This window comes from Centruroides sculpturatus, unplaced genomic scaffold, assembly GCF_000671375.1.
Source record: "Centruroides sculpturatus isolate CEXI.00-Female unplaced genomic scaffold, Cexi_2.0 scaffold249, whole genome shotgun sequence".
NCBI lineage: Eukaryota > Metazoa > Arthropoda > Arachnida > Scorpiones > Buthidae > Centruroides > Centruroides sculpturatus.
The window spans coordinates 626,090-638,255 of record NW_019384482.1 but is presented as its reverse complement, the minus strand read 5'-3'; the positions used below and the strand labels follow the sequence as shown (position 1 = coordinate 638,255).

The 12,166-nt window shown below is 26.8% G+C and overlaps 1 protein-coding gene across 1 annotated transcript in view; it reads right to left on the bottom strand.

Annotated features, from left to right (window-relative positions):
- Positions 1–12,166, bottom strand: part of LOC111621479 (bifunctional heparan sulfate N-deacetylase/N-sulfotransferase-like) — a 60,591-nt gene that overhangs the window by 8,902 nt on the left and 39,523 nt on the right. Inside the window, exons 7-16 of the mRNA XM_023363635.1 lie at positions 8,863–8,989; positions 8,679–8,794; positions 8,413–8,598; positions 5,522–5,650; positions 5,261–5,443; positions 5,091–5,187; positions 2,756–2,879; positions 1,683–1,857; positions 1,437–1,607; positions 111–220 (exon numbers count right to left, since the gene is read on the bottom strand). Coding sequence (XP_023219403.1) covers positions 111–220; positions 1,437–1,607; positions 1,683–1,857; positions 2,756–2,879; positions 5,091–5,187; positions 5,261–5,443; positions 5,522–5,650; positions 8,413–8,598; positions 8,679–8,794; positions 8,863–8,989 — 1,418 coding nt within the window. The remainder of the gene's footprint in view (positions 1–110; positions 221–1,436; positions 1,608–1,682; positions 1,858–2,755; positions 2,880–5,090; positions 5,188–5,260; positions 5,444–5,521; positions 5,651–8,412; positions 8,599–8,678; positions 8,795–8,862; positions 8,990–12,166) is intronic.

Genomic DNA, 12,166 nt, shown 5'->3' with positions numbered 1-12,166 from the left:
ATTATTTCTTCAAAGCATGCTGTTATTTATGTTATAAAGAGTCAACTTTAAACATAAGCTTCTGTAAAAATAACCATTACTATAATTTATGCTTAAAAATATTATCTTACCTCAAATGCTCACTGTAATCATAGAATGGCTTAATTTTAAGAAAATGTTGAAGATTATTTAAAACAGAAATTGGATCAGCTTTCAGTTCTTCACCGTCTATTATCATCAGCTAAAATAAACAAACAAAACATATGTTTAAAAAATATGAAATAATCAATTACAAAAAAAAAAAATGTCTTACTAATCCAAATCTTGCCATAATTAATTGAGCTATTATTATGCTATAATTAATAATTAGATACTAGAGGTAGACAATAGGTATCATCTCTTATCTAAATTAATAATAATAATAATTTATTAAATAATTTTGAACATTCTGAAAGAAAAGAACTAGACCAGAACAGGATGATTAATTACAGCAAGAGTTAGGAATACATCAGATTTCAGGATGTTGAGATTATATATATATATATACACATAAACATGTATTAATACCAACTTATATATTAACAATTCAAAAATCTCCTTAATATTTTTTTTTAAAATAATTATAAATATAGCCTTACTGATAGACTTTTTAATGATTTATATTTAAAAATAATATCACATTAATTCATTATTTTATTATTTTATTATTTTTGTTCATCTATTCTAAATCAAAACAAAATCAAAATTTGTGTGTGTGTGTGTTTTTTTTTGTTTTAATTAATATACAGTTGACCCCCCAAATACACGGGTTCCTATAGTTCAGATTCCTACATCACGGTGAAAAAATTGTGACAGTATTTGTACAAACATGCTTAAAAAACTCCTATAATTCGGTAAAACGTCATCGCCAACTCGTGTCGCCACTGGATTGGTCGAATCTAGACCAATAGCGGATACTGCACAAACCATTGAGTTTAAACAAGCAGCAGACCTACTAAAAACCATTATAATTTTTATGGCCATTAAATAATAATTTATATTAATGATGTCTCCAAAGTTCAGCGAATTTTTCACAAAAAAAAAAAAATAATAATAATAATTTATCAGGAAGCACGCGAGTGCCATTCAATGACAAGCTCCACGATGAAAACAAGCTTAAGCAATGGCACAGTCGAACGGTGCACACTCGGTAAGTAATCCTACAATTTTTTGTTTATAGCATAGTTTATATGGATTATTCCCAAAAAATTACACGTATTTTGGAAATGTTGAGTCGAATTAGTCTAGAATTGATTAATTTTATGGAAGAAACCTTTCAAACAGCCGTAATCCGTAAACTGTATATGTGCTGGGCTGTGATTGGCTGGACTTGTAGAAAATGGATTCATAAAAACCGGAACATATCTAGTGTTATAGGGGGGTCGACTGTATTTAAAAAGTGAATAAAGTGACCATACCTGTACAGGTGGATAGTAATTTAACCAACGTTCTAAATGCTGGGCATACATTCCAGGACTAAGACATCGATTTCTTAATTCACGTAACATTCTAGAGGAATGATCGCCAGCAGTGACAACTTCATAAAAGCTATAGTTCAGAGAAGTAATGTCCCTGTGAGCTCTCATGTGCTGTTTAAAAAGAATATAGTTATAAAGAAATGTTTATAACAACAATAATTATGATTTTCAATTTAAATAACTAACCTGATACCAGGAATAAGCTCTTTTAATAGGACTTATTAAAATTGTTACCAGTTTGGCATAAGGTAACAGAGCATAAGCTCTCATTGGTACAAGTTCACCATCAAAATATGTGGCACTTTTTTCAAATAAATATTTATCTGTGGAATTTTTAGGAACTGGGAAGAAATTCATATACCTAAAAGTAAATCCATAAAATTATATTTTACTATGGCATTTTGAATTCTTAGGTCATTTTTGACAAGACTATGTCTTGTTTATAAAATTGTGGTGCCATCCTGGCTTACCAGCTTAGAGGTATGAAGGAGGAGTACATGTCAAGAGTTGCAATTTGGCACAGAGTATTAAGGTGCCCAAATCATGCACTCATAAAAAAAACCAGACTTGTAGGTACTCAGGGGACCAAGAACAGAGTCAAAATAAAATACAAAATGGTGACATTCTTTCTACAAACAGGCACTAGTGCGAGATTTGTGAATGTTGTGAAATTGAATCTTGACAAATGAATCTTTGAAAAAACTCATTTACCTGTCCTGTGTTATTCCAGACATATCTCTAGTCACAATGTGCTGACCTTGACTGGTTGACCTGAGATATTGCAGGTCAACAAGTCAAGGTCACTAGATGATAAACTAGATGGTGTAGTCATTATAATTTTATATTAAAACTAACTACAAAAATATCTTTTTTTTTTCTTTTTACATTTCATAATATATATATTTTGTTTGTGCAAAATAAAAAAATAATTTTGGACGATACAATAGACACAATTATTTTTTTTCAAAAATGGGAAATTTTCATTAGGCATGAACAAAAATTCACCCTGGGGTGACATGCAACAAAGAGAAATTTTGACATTAGATAGGTTAATTTCACCAAAAATGCATCGTGGACGACCTTGCCGAGACCAGCGAAGTTTGAACAATTGCACTCAAAACCAGCAATACCAAAGATTGGAGAATGAGAACGAGACCCACCATGAGTGTCAAAGTGATCCTGCTTAGTAGTGAGTCTCCGAGACATAGTCTTGTCACAAATATGGCTTTACTGTTTTACTTCTTAAACATAACACTTACCAATCTAATCCTTTATAATAATTTCTGCCATTAAAAAACTGGACCTCTTCAAAAGTTTCAGGACTTGGATAATTACTAACAATGGCAGGATGCATTGAAAGAAAAGTATATAATGCTGTTGTTCCTGTAAAAAATTACATCTATGAAGTTATTTATATAATCTTTCATAATTGGTTTAAATATATTATTATATTTATAAACTAAAAAATTAATCTTTCATTGAATGAATATAAGTTTTAGTTGTAGTTAGCCTTATTGAATTAATTCAATAAGGTTAACTACAAATGATAAGGCCGGATTAACTATTTGACTAGAAGGCTAAATTTCATAGATACTGTACTACATAATTTGAATGTATGTGCAAATTATGCAGTATGTGGCACAATAGTTCATCTGACCTTTTTGACTGTGATTATCTATATATTAAATACAATTCTTCTTATAAATTTAAAGTTAGAAATTTTAATATACCAGTATATTTGCCAAAATATAAATATTTATAAAATAATGTTATATTTAATGAGTAGTTTTTTTCTGGCAGATACACTCAACAAGATACTTTCATTTAAAGGATACACATTTTGGGTATTTTTGCCCCTCTTAAAAGTTCCTATTTTATAGCATTCATATTATTTTCGTATATCATTGTTTACAATAGCATCATTTCTGTCTCTTCATTTTCAATTACAATATTTAACCAAGACAATTAAAAGAAGTTAAAATATACATCTGACATATGAATAATATACATAATTAAAATATACATTAAAATATACATAATTAAAATATACATAATTAAAATATACATATAATTAAAATATACATCTGACATATGAATAGTATATTAAATGATAGACTTGGCTTCCCAAAAAATCCTTTATTAGTTGTACAGTACAGTTGGAGCATTTGGATTCAAATAGACTGTTTTTACGTTGAAAATCTCATCTACAGGGGCATTGATAAACTGGATAAAAAGTCATCTACTATATTAAAACTCAAGAATCTGTTAAAACAATAAGCCTTGTTAAAGGAACTCAACACTATTTATTCATACAAGTTCTGTGCAGTTCAGTTTACAAGCTTGAGGAAAGACATCTCCCACTGCTTCTCAGTAGACAGATTTTTAAAGATACCAAAACTCAGTTGGATGGATCTGCTTTATAGAAACTGGAATACTTCATGAACAAAATCCAGATATTCAAAATAAAATTCCTGAGTCTCTTCAGTCATAAAATTTTAGTGAAAACCAAATATGCTGTTCTCACACTTGTTGATATTCAGAGATCATTTTTACATTCAAAAATTTACTTTCCTCTCACAGTCTACAGCTGAATGTGAAGAATGTAGAATGACTGTGTTTGCAAGTACAATGCTTTACAAACAGAAAACTATTCAGATTCTGAAAGTGATTTGGTTTGAATTTTCTTGATTTTTACATGTTTAATGTATATTTTTATGCATTTTTAGGAACACTTTTCCCCCTTTTTTAAAAAAGAAAGTTTGCATCTCAACTTCCCAAATACATTATTTCTCCTAATGTACTGTATATAGCTCTAGGAACAGACATGCTAATGCAGTGGTAACTTGTATGGGATATGCCCACCTTGGTTTTTGGTAATGATCCGCAGTTCATATCATACTTAATGACTCCTTCCACCCAAATTCCAACCTCATGGAACAGGTGAACTGAACCATTTGCCAGATCAGGAAAAGAAGATATGCACTTATGGGATGAGTACCCAAAGGAGTTGGTTCTTGCCAACTCAGGATATATTCCTGATTCTCAGTATAAAAATCTCATTACCATGGGAATGATTCACCCAGGCAGCCATACTGCAGAAAAACTAGCAAAATGCAGCAGGTATTGTAGAACACCTGGAAGCCCAAAGGCAACAGTGTGTCTATAATGCCAGAATAAATGCATTAATGAAAAATTGACCTGTAACTGATTTCTGACTTACACTCATATTGCCATAGTAAACCATGTTGAGATATGTGCTGAGCAGTAACTCTAGACATAAACATAAAAGAATTTTTTTGATTGTTACATATCCTTCCTCCTTAGAAGACAGATGAAAATGTAACATCTCGGAGATTATTTTGAAGAACATTGAGAGATTGTGAATTTTAATATAACTATATTTAAAATTAAACATTAGTCCTGGAACTTAACAGAGTTGTTACAGTATTTGTATTATATAATAAATATTGCACAATTTATAAAACTCATGTATTGTAAAGAAACATAAGTTAGGAAAGCAAGATTTTTTTTAAAAGGTAATAAACTTATATATTAAAATATTTTTTGCATATCTACATAACAAAATTAACTTACCAGTTTTTTGAGGACCAATTACTAAAAATTTTGGTAGCTGTTCACATGATTTGCTTACAGACCAAATAGCTTGATGTCTTTTATCATTGCAAGGATTCTTTAAAAATGATAACAATTTAGTAATGTATTCATGGAAATTATATCAATATTAAAAAATCAAAAATAATTACCATCCAAATTGGATCTGTTTCTTCTGGAAACATTTGAAAATATTTTTCAGCAAGATGGAGAGGAGGTACTGTGGCCAATTGTAAATTAGTCCAACAACGAACAAATTTGATAACTGATTCAAAGGTATACAATGCAAGTCTATCATTTCCATAATTAGACAAATGTGTCATAAATATGTTAAACTAAAAAAAAAAATCAAATATGTATATAATTACTTCAAATAAATCAATAAAAATTATATTTGTAAAGTAAATACTTACAGGGTTATATACAAACAAATAAAACAATTCACCGCCTTGAATACTAGTTTCCAGTTTCTCTGACCCACCTGGATATTTATCCATAAATATTGTGTGTGTATAAAGACCACAAGTTTGTCGTGGCAAAACCTATATAAAATGAAATTGATGGTATGATTCAATTTGCTAGTTTACATGGTGTGGCATCTATCAAAAACTTTTTAAAATAATAAACTAAATATAATTCTTATATAAATTTTTAAAATTATGTTTTTGTATTATATTCACTTCATCATTGCAATAATGATATAGCGCATCTATTTTGTGCTATATCATTACTGCGACAAGTAGCATATAGCACTTGCCTGTGTGGAATTGAAAGTATCTCATAAGTCTTCCTGGGAGATCACTGTAACCATATAAACTAAACTAATTCTATCAAATGATTATTTGCTGTGACATTGTCACAATATTCTCAATTCTTTTAGTGGTGTCTTGCCACTGTACATTATATTTTTCCTGTTAGCCAGTCATCTATCTATCTCCATTCAGGGGAAAATTTTAAACTGAAGTAATGTGACTTCTGGTCCAAACTGGAGGTTTGTAAATAGTTAATCTGGGCCTCCTACCCCTAAGCTTTTGATATCTAATCTGGACTTTCATCTAACTCCTTTCTTAAGATTAAGGAAAGACAGATAGAAAAACAGACAGGCAGACAAAAGTTGAAATTTATAGGTCTACAATTTTTTTTTCAAATTGCAGCCCAATAATTTTTAAAAAGCTGATATTATGGGGCCTAAAAAGAGTGGAGTGTTAAGAACTGTGTTCACTATAGAAACTAAGCAAGAGATAATAGCCAAGATAGAGAGTGGGCAGATGATGTCTGATATTGTAGGCAGATGACTTCAACAGGTCTACAATAGATATAATCTTTACTAAGAAAGATATGATAAAAAAACTCAAGCAGATAAAGGAGTAACGAAAATCGCATCTGAGAATAAAAATGTGCCATCCATACAAAAATGGAGAGATTTGCTTTTAGTTTATTACATGTAAACAAATATAAATAAAAAATTACTGTATTTGAGTAAATACAGTAAAGACAAGGTTTTTATTCATTTTTCACTGCTTAACCTAGGTCATTCTATACATATAAGTGAAAGATTACATAAATTATTGCAAAAATGAAAACAAACTGTGTATTTGCATTTTTACTAAATTCTCACCTTCTGGTGTTTAAAAACAAAAGTATTTTATCTGGGTTGTTTGAATTGTTCTTGTGTATTGTCAGGAGTAAAGATGAATAGCAATAAGAAAAGCAAAGCTTTTGAAATCAATTCCAAAATTACACAGGAGCTCAATATAAGTTTAATTCATCCCACATGAAAACAGATGACTATTTGGAAATCAGAATTTGGAGAAATTCATATGTGTAATCAACGAAGAGTGAATTCGACTGTTAACAATTGTCCAGCTTTACATGAACAAATTATGTTGTCGATTTTACAAGATTTTTCCTTGACGTTTAAAATGCCAGTAATTTTTGTGGGACAGTGTGTGCATATACGTGCATTTGATATTTTATTTGTGATTAAACAAAATAAAATTAGAATTGTATTAATAAATCTAATTTTCTTTATTTTGATTTTTAAAGTCACACCTCATCCTATATGCAAGATTGTCTTATATGTGAGTAAATAGAGTATATACTTTCTTACTATGTTTTTGGGGTCTCCAGAACAAATTAATCAAATTCCCACAAAAATCTATGGTAAATCAATAATCAGTTAACGAACAATTCAGATAGCGAACATTGTCTTGGAATGGATTATGTTCATTAACCGATCACCCAATATATATGTTAACTTTACATTAACAGTAACAAATATCAAATTTATATAATATATAGATTTATATAATATATAAATTTGATACCTTCAAGTCATATTAATACAAATTGTTAATGGAACAGTAGTTAGTTCACTTTATTGAAAATTCATATTAATGATTTTCAGGGTCAAGACCAAGGTTATATAATTTAGGGAGTTAAGACATAATAGACAATCAAAATCTCTAATTCAAAATAATAATTTTTAATTTACTAAATAAAGTTAAAATTTATTTACAAAAACGAATTAATGGTCTAAATGATTTTCAAGTCAAACAAAATAATGAGATGAATATTTGCTGTTTAAGTGTGAAAGAGTATATCAGAGTGGTTAAACAAAACAAAACAAACAAAGCTAAAAGAAATCTTTTTTTTTTCTGATGAAGATTATTTGAAAAAGTAGAAAATATCTTTTGGTACCAAAAGAGTATAAAAAGAACCAAACCTGGCATCACTGTATGCATTCCCCAAGAAACAAACTAACACATGTTTATATGGGACCATATCCATCTAAAGGGATGGGCATTATTCAACTTTAACTCCTATATTTTGAGTATAGTAGAATAGTCTGCTAATGGACTGCTATAGTACAGATATTTGAATTGCTTTCTACAATGAAAGGTCAAACCTGTCTTTGCTTACTATGAGAAGAAAATCTATTCTACTCAAAATCGAATGTTTATTACAGTACCACTTTTATTGTTCATATTGAAAAAAGTGTAAAAACAACCATTATTAGAAATAGGATTTGCCTAAATTACCTTCACAACTCTTGGGATTTGTGAAGGTAATTTAGTTTGATTTAACGAATTCTGATTTTTGTTTGCTTTATTGTGTGAAAATTAATTTTGTGACAATGATGTTCCAGAGTAACAACAAAACTTGCTTTATTGGTGATGGTTTTAAGATGAGTTGATAATATAAGAATATTACCTGATATTATATACAATGTTATATATTACATCAACACTATAATATATTATTAGCATACATCAAATTTTTTACTGTTATTATAATCACTTACCATAATATTTCTATGAATAAATCCTCTTCTTAATCTTGCAGGCCTTAAATGTGGATATTCTTCTGTACTTGTAACTTTCACATTCCAAATCCTTTTCCAAGCATCATATAATTGACCATGAACTGGATACACTCCTGAATGATGCGGTGCTATTGAATAACCTGAATCCATTGGAATTCCATGCTTCTGTAAAGTATTTAATTTGCAATATTTTATGTATATCAGAATAGTATAAATATTTAAAATAAAAATCAAACACATATTACCTTGGCAAAATCTCTGTTAAGTCTCATTTCAACTTCCAAAGAAGTAATATTATCAAATAAATGTGGTTGACTATGACTCCACATATGACAAAACCACCAAAATTTCTCAGCATTTTCTATTTAAAAATAAACAATTCATCAACAATTTCATTTTATATATATCTGAATAATTTACAATATTTACCTAAAAGCATATCATCCCCTCTATTTTCTTCATCAGTTCCTTTGTGATAAAATTTTCCTGAAAAACCTAAATTAAAACGAAATCCTGGAATAATAAGCTGAAATCTTTCTTGAGCATCTAGCAGTGCCTATAAATTAAATATAAAATATATTTATACAGAAGTGTAGTTATGTATTTTCTATATCTACATTTTAATAATACTAAGAATTTTCTTATAGTAATTATATAAAAATATATTTGTAAATTATTATCAAATATATATGTGACCAATGCTATAATAATCATGGAAATACCAAAAAGTGTGTATGTGTGTTATGATGATACTTTTATATAAAAGTTATTTTACATTATTTGAATATATAAAATTTCAATCTGTATAAAGCATATGAAAAATTATTATAATAATTGCATTTTTTGTTTTTATAGAAAATACTTTTTCACAAAACATGAATATACATATCACATTTATTAATTGCACTAATTAGATTATTTACACTAATGCATCAACAGTTGTCAATATATCAATATATGGATAACACTTTATAAAATCGTAATTATTGGACAAGTTTTTGTGAAGTGTTATCCATACATCAGGGATTTTGGGAGAGTTGCAGGATTTTAATTAAGCTATGTATAATGACTCCCATATGAAAAGGGTTCTATGATCTAAACACTGCTTAAGAATGGAAGTATGTGCCCATAGTAGTGAAAAATTATTTTCTAATACATTTTTTGCAAGGTCAATGGAGGATATGAATGTTTAAAGTACTTGCATGTATTTAATTCAAGTAAATAAATTTTACATCCAGCAAAATTTTAAAAATAGAAATAAATTTAAAGCAAAAAAAAAAAAACATTCATTTTTTTCTTCTCTATAAGATTATATAAACATTTCTGAAGGATTTTGTTGAAAACTTTCTTAGCAAACAATATATATTGAAAATATACAAAGGATTATTATTTATAATAAAAGATGTATTATTACTATTAAAAACAAGCTAATAAAAGTGGCAATTGAATGTTTATGAGTGAAATGAAACAAATAATAACATATTGGTACAAGTTAAAATATATTTATGTACATCATACTAATTATCAGTTATTTTAATTTAATTTCTACAGTTAGTATACAAGTGCATCTACTTTTTATCTTTGACTTAAATTTTATCTCTAGTTAATATTAAATATATGATTTCTTTTTTACATACTATTTTTTACTTTAGAAAATTATTTTAATTTTAAAATCATATTTTGTAAAAAACACCAATAAATCCTCTAAGTAAAAATAAAAATTATAAATAAGATAAACACATTCATTACAAAATTATTTTCACTGCATTAAATTATAGTGAAAAGTATATTTTCAAATAAATTTTGAATATATTTAACATTAAAATTTAAATAAATTTTTTATGTTCAAAATAATAAGGTAGAAATTACAAAAACTTATTACAATTAACTCAAATTTTCTAATATAAAAAAAAATTGTAAAGTAGGTCAACAAATCTAAAGTATAACATACGTTTACTGACAAGATATTTTTGGATGTAAATCTTATGAATTTTTTCGAAAGTTTATGTCAACACAAGAGTTTGAAAGAAAAAAATTTTGTTTTTATTTTTTTCTTACACAATCTTGGAAGTTAAAATAAAATAATTATTCTATTTTTAACAAAATAAATTTTTTAAAATTAAGTTGTTACTTCCAATATTATGTAAGAATAAAAAATTGGTTCTGTATAAAAATTATATATTAAATCAAATACAAACTGAATGTTCATATGTGTAAATGTGCATGAACAACATATTAGGTATCATATAGAAATTAAATAAATGATCTAAAATAATTTATACATGTATATATAATGTTTAAATATAACTTTATTTGTGAATGTGATTATTTACAAATTAAGTCTGTTTGAGAAATTTCCATTCATTTTGAAATTTTAAAATAAATAAATTTACTATTTTGCAATTTGCTCAGTTTTTAGAAATAAAGATTACAATTTAAGAACAAAAATAGGCTACAAAAATTGCTTTGTAAATATTAAATATAATTTAAATGAGTAAAACATATTGACCTAATTATGAAGAAATAAATTACTATCCTTACTTTAAAAACCCCAAATTAATTTTTAAATATTTATAATAAATTTTCTATTGAAATTTCTGACTTATAAAATTTGAAAATACTTTATATTATTTTCATATTACATTCATTACATTATTTAGTGTTTTAATTAATTTTATGTAGTTTTATTTTCATTCATACTTGATGAAATAACATTTAATAGATTTTATCCAATATTTTATTTAAAAATTTAAATATTTATTTAGAAAAGTTTTTGAACTGTGTATTAAACTTAAAAAAAATAATAAATTATTTAAACATTGACTATTGCTTATAAGTTCTCCATTTCTAGATTATTCTCAGATCAAATGTTTTTATCACACTTTCAAACACAAATTTGTCTTTATGGCAAAGAACTTTTTATGATATATATAAAATCGCATTCTTTTTAAAAAATCAATTATTAATCTACTGCAACAGACTTCTTACAAGTACTTTTATATATTGATCCTGTTACAAGATGTGGTCTCATATACTAGTGTGGATTACCAGATATATTTTTCTTGGTTCTTAAATTAGCATTTGGGCAGTTTTAAAATTTATAAAATTATCAACAAAATGGAAAACTAGGATATTTTTCTATTAACAATCTGAAATGTATTTGGATACAATAATAGGGAAAATAATGTAGTAATAATAAAACAGACCTTCAAGCATCTATGAATTAAAATAAAATTTAGGAAGATGTAAATAACTTTTATAGTTTTTAAAAGAAAAAGATTTCAGTTCAAACATACAATATTATTCATATTTTATGTTGGAAATGAATACAAAAACTTCTTTAAATGAGTAATAGAAGAACTAATCAGCAAACTAAAAGTTCTATAAAAGGTGAAATTTGGTATATAGAGTGATCCTTTTTCATCTAAAATTAATATTTGTAGTTATTTATATATTATTTCAGATGTAGTAATTAAAATTAAGATTATTCTAAAGTTTATTTTATTCTAATTACATCTGCAATTAATTCATATATGATTTTTATTGTTCCATAATCTCAGGTAGTTTTCAGGTTAAAACATTAAACAAAAAACTGATTTCAAGCACTGGCTTGTCTTTTTGTTAAGTCTTTGTATTCTCTTTTTAATTATGAGCTAGCCTATTTTTTATGATGGAAATATCAATTTAATATATAATAAGGTTTCTATTATATATACCAGAAGATGAATTTTCA